Source organism: Triturus cristatus, chromosome 7 (genome assembly GCF_964204655.1).
Source record: "Triturus cristatus chromosome 7, aTriCri1.1, whole genome shotgun sequence".
Taxonomy (NCBI): domain Eukaryota; kingdom Metazoa; phylum Chordata; class Amphibia; order Caudata; family Salamandridae; genus Triturus; species Triturus cristatus.
In genome coordinates, this window is record NC_140590.1 from 725,111,317 (window position 1) to 725,132,068 (window position 20,752).

General features: G+C 46.6%; 2 protein-coding genes across 7 annotated transcripts in view; one reads left to right on the forward strand and one right to left on the reverse strand.

The window, feature by feature from the left end:
- The window catches only part of SGSH (N-sulfoglucosamine sulfohydrolase), a 236,364-nt gene extending 233,349 nt beyond the window's left edge, over nt 1-3,015 (forward strand). The window contains exon 8 of the mRNA XM_085617436.1: nt 1,474-3,015. Coding sequence (XP_085473562.1) covers nt 1,474-2,033 — 560 coding nt within the window. The 3' untranslated portion in view covers nt 2,034-3,015. The remainder of the gene's footprint in view (nt 1-1,473) is intronic.
- A 3,167-nt stretch (nt 3,016-6,182) lies between these two features.
- Nucleotides 6,183-20,752, reverse strand: part of CARD14 (caspase recruitment domain family member 14) — a 462,412-nt gene continuing 447,842 nt past the window's right edge. For all 6 annotated transcript variants that reach the window (XM_085617432.1, XM_085617431.1, XM_085617433.1 and 3 more), the window contains 2 exons: nt 7,309-7,424; nt 6,183-6,535 (listed from right to left, as the gene is read on the reverse strand). In XM_085617432.1, coding sequence (XP_085473558.1) covers nt 6,328-6,535; nt 7,309-7,424 — 324 coding nt within the window. In that variant the 3' untranslated portion in view covers nt 6,183-6,327. The remainder of the gene's footprint in view (nt 6,536-7,308; nt 7,425-20,752) is intronic.

The window sequence follows — 20,752 nt, forward strand, 5'->3', positions numbered from 1 at the left end:
CAAAACACTGCGGTTCAGGCTTGCACCATTTATTATACAACCTTACCATAAGAAATCTGTAGGAGGCACTGCTTTCTCAGTTTAAGATGTCAAGCTCTAGAACTCACTGCCAACATTAGAAGCACTCGGGAGCATGTACACTCCAGAATACAGTTGAAAACATGGCTATATCCTAGATAACTGCACCACCCACATTCTGGGAACAGAGCCCAGAAAACAGTCACACCTTCAAGCGCAATCCTCATCTTACAACCCATGAACTGCAAACAGCTCCTGAAGCAAACTATTTTCAATATGCTAGTAAGCTAAGACGAGCTGACCTATGGATCGCTCTGGCATTAAATAGTAATGTACATGGATCTATAACAGTTATGGGCCACAGTAGTACTAAAACCATAATACGCAGCGGTCAGCAACAAATTAGAGATTATACCTCTTAAACTCACATAAGGCATATCTTCTATGAAGGGTGTTCATCATCAGCACTGTACAGCTAAAAACCAGACATCACCAAATGAACGGGCATGGCCTAACTAGAGAGATCTGTCACACATTGCTGGACAATTTGGAGGACATTAATGTAGTCCACCACTGTAGGTCCCATATATCCACAATCTGACAGCTTCTTTACATCTCACGTCGAAACTCAAATATGGGAGGGATGATAATAGAAATGCCCTTCCCAGCAGTTCTCTCCAATTCTAACTCCCTCCAACCATTCCAGGTCTGGTAGGGACGGACTGGGAACCAAAACCGGCCCTGGCAGATTGCTCGGCCAGCCCCCCTGGGGGGAGAAGGGGGCAGGGGTGCAGCTGATCTGTTTGCTGTGGCCGATTTTGTTACAGGGGTGCGATATTGCCGACCCCCCCGGTAACAAGAATTGCCTCCCAGGGGCCCAAAACCGGCACCCACCCTGCCGGCCCACCTGAGACATGCCCGTTGCCCGCTACGGCCAGTCCTATACACATAATCTCAATTGGACAACCTTATGTAGTAACCAGTTAAGCAGACTTAATCATATCAAATACCATAAAGGAACCAGCAGAGCATTTTAAAGCTACCAGAATAATGAAAACAACAAAACTTCATGTCTGTTTCTCACACTTCATTATCCAACTCGCTGGTCGCATAACACGCTAATCACACCTCGGTGATCATCACGCATGACATGGAAACGCTTCCCACATAGAATCAAAACAAAGACAACATACTTCCAACAGCACATCCTACATGGTGTAGCATGCTACTCATATAGGCAAGTGCTTCAGCTCCTCACATAGAGGTAGTAAGCGCTATATAAATGTTGCCGTACAATACAATAGTATGGAAATAATAACCAGGAAGTTCTCCTGCTCTAATGATATTATTCTACCTTGATTCAGCACATTCCGGACCAAGTTTGTGATTGGATTTTTCATATACATATTTTCATTTTCAGTGTGCATACTTAACTTTGAACTCTTTTTATTCCAGATATTACCCCCACTGTCCTAGACTGGTTCTCCATTCCATATCCGAACTACAGCATCTTTGGCTCTAAAACTGTCCAACTCACTGGAAAATCACTCCTGCCAGCTCTGGTGTCAGAGCAGTCCTGGACCACAGTTTTTAGCAGTCAGGGGCACCATGAAGTCACTATGTACTACCCCATGCGGTCCATTCAGCACCAGCAATATCATCTTGTTCATAACCTCAACTTCAAAATGCCCTTTCCGATTGATCAGGACTTCTATATCTCTCCCTCATTCCAGGATCTACTCAACCGCACCAGCACGGGACAGACCACATACTGGTTCAAGACTTTACATCAGTACTACTATCGAGACCGCTGGGAGCTGTTTGACCAGAGCACAGATCCCTCAGAGACCAGGAACTTAGCGTCTGACCCTCAGTTCTCAGTAATCCTGGAGATGCTGAAGGCAAGGCTCTTGGCGTGGCAGTGGGAAACATATGATCCTTGGGTGTGCGCGCCAGATGGAGTATTGGAAGAGAAACTCACACCACAGTGCCGCGCACTTCACAATGAACTATAGGTGTCTCTCAACTATGAAGCGTGTCAGAGAGACTGCTATGGTCATTGATGGGATCTTGAACTAAATACATTATACAACAGGAACAGTGAAAATCTGCTGGGTTGAGAGGCTACAGCTATGTAACAAGAAACTAAATATTTGCCTCCAAACTTCCTACAACAATTATTCATCTTAGATTGGCTTTCACTGATGCCCCAGGGTCAGACTGTAATTCCTTAAAAATTGTAGCCTTGCCCATTGTGAATTATATTTTTAGTAAAGCACCGTGATTACATAACACAATATGTTACTGCCAGATAAACTTCACACGGACCCCAAAATCAAAGGGCCCGATTCACAGAACTAACTTAAGACAAAATCCTAAACTTACTACTTTTGGTATTCACAGAAGTTAGGATTTTGTCTTAAATTTGTCTTAAGTCTGTCTTAAGTCTGTCTTAAGTCTGTCTTAAGTCTGTCTTAAGTCTGTCTTAAGTCTGTCTTAAGTCTGTCTTAAGTCTGTCTTAAGTCAGTCTTAAGTTTGTCTTAAGTCTGTCTTAAGTCTGTCTTAAGTTTGTCTTAAGACAAACTTAAGACAAAATCCTAACTTCTGTGAATACCAAAAGTAGGAAGTTTAGGATTTTGTCTTAAGTTAGTTCTGTGAATCGGCCCCACTGAGTCCCTTTTATAGACTTGTTTCTGTCATCCAAAGACTCAGATTTTCTTCCTGGGGTAAGAAGGATCCTAAACTTCTGATTTCAAGTAGCTTGAGTTCACTCTTTGTCAAATTGTTGCAAGTTTTACTGCAGCCATGGCTGTTCCTGTTAGGACGTGTGTATGCTGGACATTGCTCCTGGGTCTGTGAGGCAAGGAGAATAAGTGGTCATAAGTTAACCCAGGCGTGTATTATCAATAAGTGTTAGTTTGCTGATCGCACTGAAATGCCATTGCTGACACACAACTGGTGTGTGGAGCTTTCTCATATAAAGAATTGCCATGATTCTACAATCGTGAAGCCTTGTTGGAACCACCTGTACCTAAGCCACCTCTGGAGCGCCTGACGTTGGTTAGCACTTTTAGTACTTTATCTAATGACATCAAGAAAAGTATTAAAAAACATTGGCGGATTTTAACCCCTTCAGTGCCACTCCCTTTCCCCCTCCTGTGCCGGGCGTTGCACTAGTGGGTGGGGCTCATGACGAGATAGTCTCGTCATGGGCACAGCGCAACCGTGCTCCATGACGAGACTATCTCGTCATGGGCACTGAAGAGGTTAAATAGTTGCAATGAGAAGATTGCGATGCCGCTTTTTGCTTTCAAAAGATCAGGCAACATAAAGGACCGATTGGTCCATACACGACCACAGGTTGGGCCTATTAGATCACTGGGCACTTTATGGGATCTACCGGCTGTGACTGGACACCACCTCTGCGGGGGGTGCTCGGTTTGCCCACAAACCACTCACACTTCGTCAATAGATATAGGGACCAATAGACCTTGGATTCAGACCCACTTTACTAACTGTAATAGCAGTAATGTCATCTATCTACTTACATGCCCTTGCCAAACTAGGTATGTGGGGATGACTACCCGTAAGGTGAGGTTACGTATGTTGGAGCACAAGAGCACTTTTAGGTGCCGCAAGTTGAACACTAGACTCACTAGGCATTTCTCAGAGGTCAATCACACTGCAGACGAATTCAACTGGACAGTACTGGAGAAACCGATGATTCCGCAACACATTAGTGATGCCTCCAGATACTTGTTCATTAAAGAACAGAAATGGGTCCACAGACTCCGTTGTGACATTCTGGAATTAAATGATGATATTCCCTGGACCAGCATCTAATTAGAGGCATTAGTTTATCTCTACAATGAGTTTTATACTCTTTAAGTTTTGCCGGGCGTTGGGCCTGTGATGACAGAAAATGACGTTCGCAAATGTAATTCATGATATCGAACTTTAGTTAACATCTTACTTTTCTGACTCATAGCACTTAGAGGGTAAAACATAGGATAATAAGTTGAAAAATCAAAAAAAGATAAAAATTTATAATCAGAAAACAAAATAAAAATCCCTCTTATATACGCTATAAGACTCATAGAATATAACAGTATAACAGATCACGAGAATATACCCTAAAAAGCTATTTCAGTGATCAAGAGAAATAGTACTGACATCACGCTTCTCGTGACAGCGGTTTATACTTGTAACCACTAGTGCGGTTTCTGGGGCATAATGTTATGCAGTTGCCATGCGCCTGGTTATGCTGAATCAACATTGTACTGTATGTGGTTTGCAAGTACGAAATCTTACAGTGCATACTGGTGCTTGTTGACAAAGTATTAGACAAACCACATCTCCCATGAGGCATTTATCATGTAGGAGTCCTATTTAACGCCGCGTTTCTGTGATGGCTAGGTCACGTAGCGTGATTTTTCCGTTAGTTTGAAATTGACAATCTTATGATAGTGCATGATTTTGTGTGGTAGCCTGCTGCCTGGGTATTTGATAAACATTATATTGCACGGTTCTTGGTATCACATATGCATTTTGCGAACGCGTTTGCAAAATGCTAAATTTGAAGCATTACTACATTTCCCATGAGGCATGATACCTTTTTGTAGTTCTGCAACTATTTGTGGCGCGCGCGGAACTACAAGGTCACGCAGCGCGAGGCGCGCCTTTTGAACATTGATTCACGTTATTTAAGCGCACTTCCTGTACCTGATCGCTGCCTCCCACCCTGCTCAGTAATTCTTGGGGCAACGACGGACAGGTAAGTGCTGGTGATTAGATTATTTGTTTCCGTCTATCCAATCAGTGCATTCGGTTTGGACGTCCTCGTATTGCACTTGTAATAACAGGGGCTTTGGAGAGTAACATATGTTAGACTGATAGTGACCCGCTTAATCGCGTAGTTTGAGAGATGGCCGTGTCAGCAAATTTGATCTTGATTTAGATGCAAGTTCAGGTGATTTAAAACCACTATACCATGGTTCTTGGTATTTTTATAGGTGCCATTCTGAGAGTTGGTAATTTGGTATGGGCTGTTTACTGAGGGGTAGAGCATTATACTAAAGAGCGAAAGCATTTTGCGTCCAATTTAACGCGAGATAGTCACTGAGACCTTTGGTTTTCCCGGTTTAATAAGACTTTCTGTTTTTGTCACCCACGATTTAGAGCGGGCCTCCTTAACCTGAGCCAGGTTCCAGGGTAGGTGAGGTGCAATCCCTGAGCACGTTGGGTAAGCATTGTGTAGATTTCTTTCACAGCAATGAACAGGCACACTTATTTAATGGGCCTGTTTAAAGACAGTACTGTGGATGTTTTTAGTTGGATTATGTGTGTTAATTGTCCTATCTCTATAGGTGATGCTTGCATCCTGTGACACAGAGGATTAGGACAACTTGAGGTCGTATTTATTACTACCTTGTTTGTTTGTTTATTTTCACATTTCTACTAGAAGTGGGGGCACGTTTCACGATTGGAAATGTACTAATTTAATGCAGTAGCATAATTTTGAAGTACAAAGGTCCTGAAGAAAGCCGTGGGCAATATTCCTTGATGGCTGAAACATGTCGACCCTTATTTAGCAGCGACTAGCCAGCACTGCTTATAATTTTGTCACACTTTTTTAATCAAGGTGTGTGGAGTGAATTGAATCACATCGCACTCTTTACACAACCTTTTTTAGATTTCACAGTCTCTTTTGCACTGCACCTTTACTTTGTTTGGATGCCACAGTTTTTCACGTGTCTTTCTGACGCATATTCATCAGCCCAAGGGAGCAATAGAGCTTCTAACTAGTGGGGAAGTCTCCATGATCGAGAGACATACCTCTGTTTTAGTTGGATACCAGATGATATAAATGATCACGAGAGGTTTTCTGCTCTCACTATCTATCTCATTGGATGAGGAAGGTTGATGGTAATCCATGCTCTGCTCTGAGAACGTACGGGTCTGATTGATTTTACACACCATACTCCTTCTCAATTTTTGTGCTGTCTGCCACTAGACCCCCTATTCTCTTGTGTGTGTATAGATGATTCTACATCTGCCAGCGGTTGTTTCTCAGAGGTAGTGAGATCTAAATATAACAGTAGCATAAACATCTGCGATCCTCAAAACGCAAGGAACCTGTGCAATCATAACCGAGGACCATGAGGTAAAGAATAAATAAATGTCCACTTTAATAAATTATAACAAAAAAATATTAAAAGTCCAACATGTTCTGTACAAAGTGAGCATGGGGTAATGGTCTGCGACAATGGGGTCTGTACAGCGGGAGCATGGGGAATTGTGAAACAACTGCTAATGGGGCTCCTGTTCAATCCACACAGTCCGTTTTTGCTCATCACCCACTGCTGCCTTCACATGATTGAGCAGGGAGTCCATGTCATTCCAGCTGTCTGGGGGGATAGTTCTGTACAGGCAGGGTAGCTTGTCAAGGCAAGACTCCTCTCGCTTGGAACATTCCAGCAGCAAATCTTCAGAAACATCCAGCTTGTGCAGATATTTCCTTAACAGAAAGAGAGAAAAGGAATGATTATCATATACACCTACATCAGTGGATACCTACAGTTCTAGAAAGGCTTACATACTCTTGACAACATAACTATAATCCTGTTTCCCATGTTGCTAGCCTCCTGCACTTCAACGAGTTCTCACCAATTCCTAATATCATTGGCATATGCTTAGGAGTGTTGCATTTCCAGGCTTCGCACACATGGGAGTTTCTGTGACTGCCGTACAGTTCATTTGGTATATTTCCATTTTACTATCTGCAGGTGTCTTCGTAACAGAATTTTCCCTTTCAGTGCAATGATCCAAAGCCTTGTTGGCAGATGCCGTTCCACCTTCAAGTTTTCTGGAAGTTCTGCCTCAGTGCCCATTCGGCCAGTGTACCTCCTGAGGAAATATGACCACTCAGCTTATCTGTGCTCATCCACTAGCCATACAACCCTGAATGCAGAAGCTCCATGAAATCTACTGGCAGACAATTTCCCGAAACTACTGATGGTTACCCACTCACACCCTGGACTTTTGAAGAAGGTTGTCCAGCCCACCACCCGCACAATCCACCACTGTCTTGATTTGTCAAAGCAGTGGCTACAACCAAGGAGCTTTCAATGCATCAGCCTACCAGGATTGGACCCATAATGGAAGTGGAACTTCTCAATCAAAGTATCATGAAGTCAAAGCCCATATAGTCAGTCCCTAGACTATTGAAGCCATAGGGCCTCCTATTCCCTCTAGTCCGCAATACTCTTCCTCCTTATTCCTTGTACTCACTTCAGCCGCTTGCAGGCCTTCTCATTGATGGGGATGAGGAGAATAATGGGATAGGTCTCAATCTGATGAAGGGCTCGCACAAAGTCCACACTCATGTCCAGGAGGCAGTGAGCATTCTGCAGATAGACATGGCAACCATTAAAATTGTTTCTCGGAGTATACTTGGCATCAAATAGCATTTGAACATGTGCAGTTTGGCCTATTCCTCTACATCACAGGCCACCTAAGCTTCCTGCATTTGATACGGATGCCGAAAAGGTAAGATGCTGAGACAAAATGAAAGTAAACAAAAAAGTCATTTGGAGTTATCAGCACATATGAATTCTGGGGCTTATTTGAAGTCCTCATTAACACCCTTCTTAAACGTTTGAGCAACCAGTGAAACTTTTGCAGGGATAATACCTTCATGAAATTCTCCATCTCAAATTACTATAGCAAAAATGCTAAAAAAAATAATGGATTTGCATTAACCCAGTTAAGCTTTACTAGTTGGGATGTCACTTTATCTTAGTGGAAGGAGTACAGGGCTGAAGTCTTCCTTTAACTCGACCACGAGGGTGGTGCAGTTTCCTTTCCCATTGTTAATCTGGACCCGCCTACCCCCCATACCTGCTCTGCTGCCCTACCCTTTTCGTTGTCAGCTTAGCCCCAATTCCTTCCTTCGAGCATTTTGGGCTAGGAGGGAAGATCATGTCTGCTGATGTGCAGGAAGTTGATGATGGTGTTGTATGGCCTTAACCCCCTCTGTCAGAATTCTTCCCTTCCCTTCTCCATAGTCCACTGATATGCAGTGAGGGTAGAAGGAAGGAGCCAGACTGACAACATGGACATAGACTATGTGTTAAAGTGGGTTCCTCTTCTGAATAAAGACCTCCAGAATACCGTGGTACCAAAATACTGAAGACAGAATATCGAGGAACAAAGTATTGAAAGTTATGTGCATAGAGGGAAGCATAGATTTACTGTTCCTAACTCCACATCTAAGTACCTTGAAGATAAATATATTACCAAGGCACATATATGTGCAGATAGGTATAGAAAATCTAGACTGACTGACCTGTTGATATGTTATCTTTGATATTGTGTCCTATCAATATTCTGGTGTCGATATTTAGGATGCTCACTGCTTAAGTTGTGTGGAGAAGCTTCAGGTGTTCCCATCGACCTAAAGTGAGTGAAGCAATATTAGTATTGCGAGCAAACCAAATGATAATTAAGGTGCAGGCACATGTGTACATAGAAGAATCAAATAAATATACAAGAGGCACCCAATTTTAAAAGTATTCATTATTACAATAGTCTGCAAAGCTCTGTTTCACTTGCTGATTAAAGATTAAAATCCAGACAAGCCTGAATATTTATGGTGTGTATTAAATGAGTGTCTTTTTTGCATACATTACTTAAGAGCAGAATATCTAAAACATAGCCTGCATGCTACAGCAGAACTTAATTGTAGTTGTGTCGTGTCATTCTGCTTTCTGTTATTTTATTTTTTTAAATTGTCTGTACAACTTTATAAGCCAATATATAATTGCTGATGCTTTATTACATTAACACAAAATGCTAGAAAATAGGGAAAGTCTCATTCTCGTTGAAGGCAAGGTCTGGCTGTATGCCCAGCACTGCTGAAGGCTGCTCCACGTCTTCGCTGCTCATTTTGTGCTAAACTATTTTTTAATGGTGTATGAATGTCCTGGCATTGGAAATAGCACTCTCTTGCTATGCATCCCTTCTAAGAACCTGATGTCTGTCCTATCGTCCATTCAGTCTCTCCACCAATGTATTATTTACCCAGTAAGTATCTATTCGTAGCTTATAGTGCTGTAGATTCACATTCTCTGCATACTCCTGCCATCTAGTGTTGGGGTCGGTAATTTGCACGTTTTCTTTCTTCAAAGACACCTTTATAGTCACAAAGTATATGGTGATTCGAAGAAGTCTTTATAGTCACAAGGTATATGGTGACTTACTGTAGGAGAGTAGGGTCTGCTATCCTATGGTCACCCCAAATGTTTGCTTTTTGCTTCACTGGTTTTTGACATATTGAGGCTGTGGGCCTGCTAATCAGACCCCCAGCCTGCTGTTCTCTCTACTAAATTCACACTATGCACTTTAGGTGCATAACCAATTGGAACTAGATCACCCTGTGAGCCCCTTGTACCAGTGTACACTAGGTACCCAGGGCATTGGTGTATCTAAGGCCTACCAGGGGCTGAAGCATGTATTATGCCACCCCTGGCCCGGCCTAACAATTTGACACAACTGGCTGATCACTCAGCTGGGGTAAGTTGGTGTAATCACCTCTTACTTAGGTGTAGTATACCTGTGCCTAACCTTAAATGGGACACATATTAACCTATAAGTCACTCCTATGGCAGGCCTTAACAATCCTGAAGGCAGAGTGCTTGGTTTCATGTAAGATGGTGCTCTGGCATGAGCTGAGCCTGTCTGCAGTGATCGGAACCACTTCCTTTTACTGTTTCCAGATATCGCCATACCATATACTCTTAAGTGCATTATGAACCTCGCGGTTAAATGCTATCTTTGGTTTGGCTTTATCAAAACATGTCGAGTAAGGTGTCATACGAATTGGAATACTAACCCCTCGCCAATTCTGGCGACGGGGTTAGCATTCCACCCTTCTAGAGGGACACGACATGTACAGTACCTGAAACCCGGGTAAAATCAGACATAGCCTCAGCTCCACAAAATGGATGCTGCCACCACAGACACAAGTCTGCCCTCCTGCTGCTGGGAGTCCTTCCAGCTTGGGAGACGTGGACAAAGGGTTTCCTGCCAGGGGAGGTGCATGCACCACCCCAGACAGGATTTTGTGTATTGGTCAGGTAGGGCTTCAATAGAATCAGACATGCCTGAGGCTCACAAGGAGCCTCGGTGCATATGCCAGTTCAAACCAGTCCTAGGGCACACCAGCCCAGGACCTGGGGCGAGCTGGACAAAGGATTGGGGGTGTAACCACCCCCCTTCCTGGTCCCACCCTTAGGGAGGGACCTAGCAGGTAGTCCGGCCCCTAGAATCCGCTTAAAGGTAGGAGCTGTGTCCTAAGACTTCAGACATCCTGGAATCAACTTAACTACAAGAAGAAGACGGGAACTTCGACGCTCTGCTGCACAGAGGACAGAAGGAAATCTCCCCTATGGTCAGGGAGTGACCATCTTGCTAACGCAAGCACCAACCAGCTATTCGACGTCTGCTTTGCCGCCGCCTCCCGCCGGAGCCCGAGCCCAGAGCCCGACAAGACCTGGACCTCCAGACCTCTCACAGCCCGATCCACAGTCCCTGCAAAGAAGGAACCCGTGGAGGCACCGAGACACGTGGAGCCAGCCATCTTGAAAGACCGACGACAAGCTGCAAGCGCGACGACAGAGGCTCCCTGCAAGTTGTGCTTTGGGTCCTGAGAAGCCCAACCCCCGAGCAGCATCTGCACCAAAGGTGAGCCCTCCAGCATCTCCACGATCTGCGTGGGGCCCCTCTGCACTTTGCATCTCGACGCGCCTGCCTGGTCCCTGGCCCGTTGGCTAGTGGCCATTTTGGCGACCTATTTTGAAATCAACGATGCTGGTCTGGTTGCTCCAGACTGGCCCTAGCTGCTCTCCAAAAGAGCAGCCCCTCTGACCTTGCTGGTCAGAACAATCAGCTTTCTTGAACTTCCACGACTCCTGCCTTTGCCAAGGCTTGTTTGCTTCTTTCGAGTCGCCGACACCGCCGACAGCGAGAGCCTGCAAGGGACAGCTCGTGACTCGACTCCTGGACGTCGTCGACCTTCAGGGACCACGTGGCTGCGGACACAAGCTACACCTAACCGCCTGTTTGCACCCGACATCGCCTGGTACCTACCTGGTGCCACGCCGGTCACTGGCAAGTGACTGTGAACACTGTCCCCTCTGCTTTCAGGTCTTCTACAACTCCGATCCACCCTTGGATCCAACGCAGCTCTTCTGGACCGACCGCCTGCAGCATCTTTGTCATCAGGCTCCATTGAATCGATAGAAGAAACCCGACGCACTTCGAGACCTATGCACCCGCTTCCTGTGGGTGAGGTAACGCTGGCACTCCGGTGCCCAAGTGTAGAGAAACATCTCTAGTGTCTGTGTTTTGAATCTTAAGATCGTAGTCCATCCCGAAGATCCTTTCTGCAGTAACTTTTAAACTTTTACGCACCCATTGAAAACCTATGGGAGCCCGCGTGTAACTTTCCTCACTGTACACGCGACCCGTGGACCTCCTGGTCACTAACTGAAGTTAGCTCCTTGTAGGCCCAGCGATTCTATAGGCCCTAGGCCTTTTCCCTTTCCTGTTCGTGGTACTTATACCACTATTTTAGTATATGGTGTGAGTGGCCACCAGGGCCCATCCATATAAAGTGCAACTTCTGTATATTATAACATTGTCTTGTTTAACGATTTGTGCTCCTGTGCTCATAAAGAGTCTAGGGGATACTTTGAGAAATAAATACATATATATTTTGAATATATATCTGTGTGGTGTCCTTTCATTGGTATAAAGGGGGGTTACATATGGTAAAACAGCCTGCTTAACACGCTTTAACGAGTTTAGCCTCAAAGACTGCTTAGCCTACGCTACCACTAGGGCAGCTAATCCAAAAAGGTTGACTTACAACCACACCATAAGGGTTGCTTGGCATGGTACAAGGTGGTCACTTTAACTAGTGAACATCATATACCAGGCCAACTTCTCACATTGGTGAGCAGCGGTTGGATTTGAGCTTGCTGTGTTTTACCATTGTAATCTCTTGGTTACCAATTGAAAGATCACATAGGTACCTGTAGGTACATATAAAACAAGATAGATATACTTAAGTTCTACTGAACTTAGTTGTTGTAGAGCAAAGGGAGTAGCACACCCTGACTACAACTACTAGATAGTTTTAGTAGGTAAACCCAAGTGTAGGTAGATTGCAACACATCCACCCACACTTAAGAGCAATGGCTGGGGCAGAGGGGTCCAATGTACCCATCTCTGTCGAGAGTGACCCCCAGAGGGCACCAACCATCTTTGCTACCCTAAATCAAAATGAGCTCAGGGAGTTGGCAAATATCAGGGGCCTTAAACAGCCCAGGAACCCTACTTCTGCTGAGCTCAGAGAACTCTTACAGGCTGATGAAGATCAGAGAGCTCTCAAGAAAGCCTCCCAGTTAGGCCCCTTAGGGACTGGAACAGGAGGCCCCCCTTCTGAAGATGCTACTGAGGTACCCCTTTCCAATAGTCACCCCTTAGATGAGAATCATACTACAGAGGATGAAAGTGATAAGGGTACTGATACAGAAGGTAGTGGGCATGAAGGGAGAACTAGCCCAGTGCCAAGTGTTATACTTGGCCCAGCTAAACTAAGGCTACTGGGGACTGACAATGGGGTCACCCCATTGGATCTCCCTAGTGGACTTAACCAGGGGTCTGGGAGGCAGAGGAATCACTCAGGTGACTCTAATGCTTCTCATGCCTCTAGAGGCTCTCAAGGTCACTCCAGGAGAAGGATGACCACCCCTCAGAGGAGGGAGCATGAGGCCAGAATGCAGGAAGCTCAGCTGAGAATCAGGAAACAGGAGCTAGAAGTAGCTCTGATGGAGGAGAAACTGAGTAAGGCTAGGCAACCTAAAGAGAGTGGGTCTATACCCACTGGTGGCAGCATTGTCCCTAAGGACAAAGATAGGGTCTTTGACAATAGGAACCTGTCCAAGGTTGTGCCCCCCTACAAAAGTGGGGATGACATCCACAAATGGATGACTGCTCTTGAGAGAGCCTGCAAAGTGCAGCAGGTTCCTGAAGACCAGTGGGCAGCAATCTTATGGCTCTCCTTTGAAGGTAGAGGCAGAGATAGACTCCTCACTGTTAGGGAGGAGGATGTCAGAAACTACAGAGTCCTGAAGAGTGTCCTAGTTGATGGGTTAGGCTTAACCACTGAACAGTACAGGTTAATGTTCAGAGACACCCAGAAGACACAGACTCAGGACTGGTCTGAATACACTGAATGTGCCACTAAGGCTTTGGAGGGTTGGTTGCTGGGAAGTAAGGTATCTGATTATACAGGATTGTACAATTTGATGATGAGAGAACAGATTTTAAATAACTGTCAGAACCAGCAACTGCATCAACACTTGGTTGACTCAGATCTGACCTCTCCCCAAGAATTGGGAAAGAAGGCAGACAAATGGGTCAGAACCAGGGTTAAGCAAAAGAACCAGAACCAGGGCCAAGGGGGTGATCAGAAGAAAACAGACCAAAAGGGTGGAGATCAGAAATCCAAAGACCAGAAGTCTTCAACAGGGCCCCAAACTAGTACTAATGAGGGTGTGTCCCAACAACCTAAAGGGAAGAAGAAAGAAGGTCCAAAGAAACCCTGGTGCAAACACTGCAAGAATACAACTCACTGGACTAGTGATTGTAGGAAGGGTGGAGCCCCCAACACTGTTGCCCCTAAGGCACCTGCTCCCAGTACTACTGTTAGCAGTGTTGGTCCCCAAACAAAGGGTGTAGTGGGAATCACTATGGGAACTGAAGGAGATTCTGACTTAGACAGAACCCTTACACAGGCAGTCTTGATCTGTGATGGGGACATGGATTTGTCCCTGACTGTGAGCCCCAGTAACCTGGGCAAGTACAGACAGACTCCTTTAATAAATGCAAAAGTGGCTCAAGCCTACAGGGACACATGTGCCAGTGTCACTATGGTGACACCAGGCTTTGTGGACCCTGGACAGTACATACCAGGTGAGAATTACCTGGTGACCAATGCCAGCAATGCCACTACTTCACATAGTGTGGCAGTTGTTAACTTCTCATGGGGAGGGGTAACTGGCCTCAAAAGGGTTGTGGTTAGTGCAGACCTCCCAGTAGAATGTTTGTTGGACAATGACCTAGAGAGTTCTCTATGGTCAGAAGTGGAGTACAGGACACATGCAGAGATGTTAGGTATATCACCACATGTCCTTGCTGTGACCAGGTCACAGGCCAAAAAGTGCTTCACTGAACCTCAGGTCTTGGATCCTGGAACAATGGACCAAGCACCTACCAAGAAGAAGGACAGGAGGGTTAAGGCTGTGCCTTCCCCCCCTGCCTCCAAGTGATGATCAGCCTTCCCAGGAAGATGATCTGGAGAACCCTGAAGGAACTGTCCCTGAAGAGCTTGAACCTGATCAGGTTGAGTTTCTGGGGACAGGGGGAGCTTCCAGGGCTGACTTGGGGCAGGCTCAGTTATCCTGTCCATCTCTTGAACCCCTCAGACAGCTGGCTGCTGCTGAGGCTGCTGGGAATGCTCAAGGTACCCATAAAGTGTATTGAGATGAAGGGCTCCTTTATTCAGAGGCTAGAGACCCAAAACCTGGTGCAACCAGGAGGTTGGTTATACCTCTGCAATTTAGGGGCTTCCTTCTTACCTTGGCCCATGATATTCCTCTAGCAGGACACTTAGGCCAGAACAAGACTTGGGACAGGCTTGTCCCTCACTTTCACTGGCCTCACATGAATGAAGATACCAAGGAGTTTTGTCGCTCCTGTGTAACCTGCCAAGCCAGTGGCAAATCAGGTGGCACAACAAAGGCCCCCCTAATACCACTACCTGTGGTGGAGGTTCCCTTTGAAAGAGTGGGAATAGATATAGTGGGTCCCATGGATCCTCCCACTGCATCTGGGCACAGATTTATACTGGTGGTAGTGGATCATGCCACCAGGTATCCAGAAGCAATTCCCCTTAGGACCACTACAGCTCCTGTTGTGGCCAGGGCCCTGCTGGGAGTATTCTCCAGAGTGGGGTTTCCTAAGGAGGTGGTTTCTGACAGAGGTACCAACTTCATGTCAGGATACTTGACAGCTATGTGGAAGGAATGTGGTGTCGACTACAAGTTCACCACTCCTTATCACCCACAATGCAATGGGCTTGTTGAGAGATTCAACAAGACCCTAAAGGGTATGATCAAAGGATTACCTGAAAAGCTCAGGCGAAGATGGGACATCCTTCTACCCTGCCTTCTGTTTGCTTACAGAGAGGTCCCACAAAAAGGAGTTGGCTACAGCCCCTTTGAATTGTTGTTTGGGCACCCTGTAAGAGGCCCACTGTGTTTGGTGAAGGAAGGATGGGAGTTACCTCTCAAAAAGCCTAAACAAGACATAGTGGACTATGTACTTGGTCTCCGCTCCAGGATGGCTGAGTATATGGAGAAGGCATCCAAAAACCTTGAGGCAAGCCAGGCCTTACAGAAAGCTTGGCATGACCAAAAGGCTGTCTTGGTTGAGTTTCAGCCAGGACAGAAGGTATGGGTGTTGGAGCCAGTGGCCCCAGCAGCACTCCAAGACAAATGGTCTGGACCCCATACAATCCTGATAAAGAAGGGAGAGGTTACCTACTTGGTGGACCTAGGAACTCCCAGGAGTCCCCACAGGGTACTCCATGTTAACAGGTTAAAAGCATATGTTGACAGGGCAGACATGGGCTTGCTCATGGCTACAGATGAGGGACAGGAGGAAGAGAGTGACCCTCTCCCAGACCTGTTGTCTCAGAACCCTGAGGATGGTTCAGTTGAAGGAGTGACCCTTGGAGGCAACCTCACTGAGCATCAGCAGATTGAATGTAGACAGGTTCTACAATCATTTCAACATATGTTCTCCTTGATACCTAGTCAAACTGACTGGTGCACCCATGGGGTGGACACTGGTGACAGTCTGCCTGTAAAGAACAAACTTTACAGACAACCTGACCACGTCAGGGACTGTATAAAGGCTGAGGTACACAAAATGCTGGAACTGGGTGTCATTGAACCCTCAGAGAGCCCCTGGGCTAGCCCAGTGGTTCTGGTCCCCAAACCTCACACCAAAGATGGCAAGAGCGAGATGAGGTTCTGTGTGGATTACAGAGGACTCAATGCTGTCACTAGGACAGATGCACATCCTATTCCAAGGGCAGATGAGCTCATAGATAAACTGGCTTCTGCTAAGTTTTTGAGCACATTTGATTTGACAGCTGGCTATTGGCAAATCAGGTTAGCTGAGGAGTCCAAGGCCAAAACAGCATTCTCAACCCCAGGTGGGCATTATCAATTTTTGGTGATGCCCTTTGGTCTGAAGAATGCACCTGCCACCTTCCAAAGGTTGGTGAATCAAGTCCTTACTGGGTTGGATGACTTTTGTGCAGCATATCTTGATGACATTGCTGTCTTTAGCTCCACCTGGGAGGATCACCTGATCCACCTGAAGAAGGTACTTGAGGCCCTGCAAAAGGCAGGCCTCACTATCAAGGCTACTAAGTGCCAGATAGGGCAGAGTAAGGTTGTGTATTTGGGCCACCTTGTAGGTGGAGGCCAAGTTCAACCACTGGAGAGTAAGATACAATCCATCAAGGACTGGTCTCCTCCAACCACCCAGACTCAAGTTCGAGCTTTCTTGGGCTTGACTGGGTACTACAGGAAGTTTGTTAAGAACTATGGGTCCATTGTGACTCCTCTTAATGATCTGACATCCAAGAAGATGCCCAAAAAGGTTCAGTGGACAGTAAGCTGTTAAAAGGGATTTGATGACCTGAAGAAGGCCATGTGCTCTGCACCTATCCTGAAAAGTCCTGACTACTCCAAAGAGTTTATTGTCCAAACAGATGCTTCTGAGTTGGGTGTGGGAGCTGTGCTGTCACATCTTAATGTAGATGGTCGAGACCAACCCATTGCTTTTATTAGCAGAAGGTTGACCCCCAGAGAGAAGAATTGGTCAGCTATTGAGAGGGAGGCCTTTGCTGTGGTGTGGGCCCTGAAGAAGCTGAGGGCATACTTGTTTGGCACTCACTTCAAGATTCAGACCGACCATAAGCCCCTCTTGTGGCTAAATCAGATGAAGGGTGAAAACCCCAAACTGCTTAGGTGGTCCATTTCCCTACAGGGGATGGACTTTACAGTGGAGCACCGGCCAGGTACAGACCATGGGAATGCAGATGCTCTCTCCAGGTACTTCCACTTAGGACATGAAGACGAGACTGGTCAAGGCTAGTTTAATGTCCCTGTGTTTGGGGGGGGGGGGTTGTGTAGGAGAGTAGGGTCTGCTATCCTATGGTCACCCCAAATTTTTGCTTTTTGCTTCACTGGTTTTTGACATATTGAGGCTGTGGGCCTGCTAATCAGACCACCAGCCTGCTGTTCTCTCTACTAAATTCACACTATGCACTTTAGGTGCATAACCAATTGGAACTAGATCACCCTGTGAGCCCCTTGTACCAGTGTACACTAGGTACCCAGGGCATTGGTGTATCTAAGGCCTACCAGGGGCTGAAGCATGTATTATGCCACCCCTGGCCTGGCCTAAAAATTTGACACAACTGGCTGATCACTCAGCTGGGGTAAGTTGGTGTAATCACCTCTTACTTAGGTGTAGTATACCTGTGCCTAACCTTAAATGGGACACATATTAACCTATAAGTCACTCCTATGGCAGGCCTTAACAATCCTGAAGGCAGAGTGCTTGGTTTCATGTGAGATGGTGCTCTGGCATGAGCTGAGCCTGTCTGCAGTGATCGGAACCACTTCCTTTTACTGTTTCCAGATATCGCCATACCATATACTCTTAAGTGCATTATGAACCTCGCGGTTAAATGCTATCTTTGGTTTGGCTTTATCAAAACATGTCGAGTAAGGTGTCATACGAATTGGAATACTAACCTCTCGCCAATTCTGGCGACGGGGTTAGCATTCCACCCTTCTAGAGGGACACGACATGTACAGTACCTGAAACCCGGGTAAAATCAGACATAGCCTCAGCTCCACAAAATGGATGCTGCCACCACAGACACAAGTCTGCCCTCCTGCTGCTGGGAGTCCTTCCAGCTTGGGAGACGTGGACAAAGGGTTTCCTGCCAGGGGAGGTGCATGCACCACCCCAGACAGGATGTTGTGTATTGGTCAGGTAGGGCTTCAATAGAATCAGACATGCCTGAGGCTCACAAGGAGCCTCGGTGCATATGCCAGTTCAAACCGGTCGTGGGGCGAGCTGGACAAAGGATTGGGGGTGTAACCACCCCCCTTCCTGGTCCCACCCTTAGGGAGGGACCTAGCAGGTAGTCCGGCCCCTGGAATCCGCTTAAAGGTAGGAGCTGTGTCCTAAGACTTCAGACATCCTGGAATCAACTTAACTACATGAAGAAGACGGGAACTTCGACGCTCTGCTGCACAGAGGACAGAAGGAAATCTCCCCTATGGTCAGGGAGTGACCATCTTGCTAACGCAAGCACCAACCAGCTATTCGACGTCTGCTTTGCCGCCGCCTCCCGCCGGAGCCCGAGCCCAGAGCCCGACAAGACCTGGACCTCCAGACCTCTCACAGCCCGATCCACAGTCCCTGCAAAGAAGGAACCCGTGGAGGCACCGAGACACGTGGAGCCAGCCATCTTGAAAGACCGACGACAAGCTGCAAGCGCGACGACAGAGGCTCCCTCCAAGTTGTGCTTTGGGTCCTGAGAAGCCCAACCACCGAGCAGCATCTGCACCAAAGGTGAGCCCTCCAGCATCTCCACGATCTGCGTGGGGCCCCTCTGCACTTTGCATCTCGACGCGCCTGCCCGGTCCCTGGCCCGTTGGCTAGTGGCCATTTTGGCGACCTATTTTGAAATCAACGACGCTGGTCTGGTTGCTCCAGACTGGCCCTAGCTGCTCTCCAAAAGAGCAGCCCCTCTGACCTTGCTGGTCAGAACAATCGGCTTTCTTGAACTTCCACGACTCCTGCCTTTGCCAAGGCTTGTTTGCTTCTTTCGAGTCGCCGACACCGCCGACAGCGAGAGCCTGCGTGGGACAGCTCGTGACTCGACTCCTGGACGTCGTCGACCTTCAGGGACCACGTGGCTGCGGAGACAAGCTACACCTAACCGCCTGTTTGCACCCGACATCGCCTGGTACCTACCTGGTGCCACGCCGGTCACTGGCTAGTGACTGTGAACACTGTCCCCTCTGCTTTCTTCTACAACTCCGATCCACCCTTGGATCCAACGCAGCTCTTCTGGACCGACCGCCTGCAGCATCTTTGTCATCAGGCTCCATTGAATCGATAGAAGAAACCCGACGCACTTCGAGACCTATGCACCCGCTTCCTGTGGGTGAGGTAACGCTGGCACTCCGGTGCCCAAGTGTAGAGAAACATCGCTAGTGTCTGTGTTTTGAATCTTAAGATCGTAGTCCATCCCGAAGATCCTTTCTGCAGTAACTTTTAAACTTTTACGCACCCATTGAAAACCTATGGGAGCCCGCGTGTAACTTTGCTCACTGCACACGCGACCCGTGGACCTCCTGGTCACTAACTGAAGTTAGCTCCTTGTAGGCCCAGCGATTCTAGAGGCCCTAGGCCTTTACCCTTTCCTGTTCGTGGTACTTATACCACTATTTTAGTATATGGTTTGAGTGGCCACCAGGGCCCATCCATATAATGTGCAACTTCTGTATATTATAACATTGTCTTGTTTAACGATTTGTGCTCCTGTGCTCATAAAGAGTCTAGGGGATACTTTGAGAAATAAATACATATATATTTTGAATATATATCTGTGTGGTGTCCTTTCATTGGTATAAAGGGGGGTTACATATGGTAAAACAGCCTGCTTAACACGCTTTAACAAGTTTAGCCTCAAAGACTGCTTAGCCTACGCTACCACTAGGGCAGCTAGTCCGAAAAGGTTGACTTACAACCACACCATAAGGGTTGCTTGGCATGGTACAAGGTGGTCACTTTAACTAGTGAACATCATATACCAGGCCAACTTCTCACACTTACCCTTAAGCTGGGATTGCGTATGGGGACTGACTCCATGTTAGATTGTTTTTCGCCCGGCAGATGAGAGTTGGAAGGAGTCATCAAAACATTGGGGTGCACATGTGCATTGTTAAAGGTTGTGTAAGGAAGACGAGATCTGCGTCCAAATCCACACGCTCTGGGGTAGAGGGAGGGTGCATGCGAATCTTCAGCACTACACATGACGAACAGATGCTTACAGTGTAAGTAACATTCAATTCATAGCATGTGTTGCTGTATATACACATGCTCAGCACAGACAGTAAAGTAATCCCTTGGATTAAGATTGGTTAGCATGTGAATGGGGCAAATGTCTGAGACAGAGTGGTTAGGACTGTTTTAACAACTAGAGCTTGCTGTCTAGCAAGGATATCATTACAGTAGTGTTTAGTAAATGTGTGTGGGGTTGACCAGATAGCTGCTTTGCATATGTTAGCTAGTGGAGCATTCCTAAGCAGGGCTATGGCGGTGGCCTTTTTACAAGTAAAGTGTGCCATTGGGTGTACAGGGAGATGTTGTTTGGCTTTTTGGTAGCAAGTTTGGATGCACTTGACTATCCACCTAGCAATTCCTGCTTTTGAATTCAGCTGACCTCTCTGGAGGTTGCTAAAGGCTAAAAAACCATCTGTTTGTAGCCTTTAGCAACCCCTGAAAT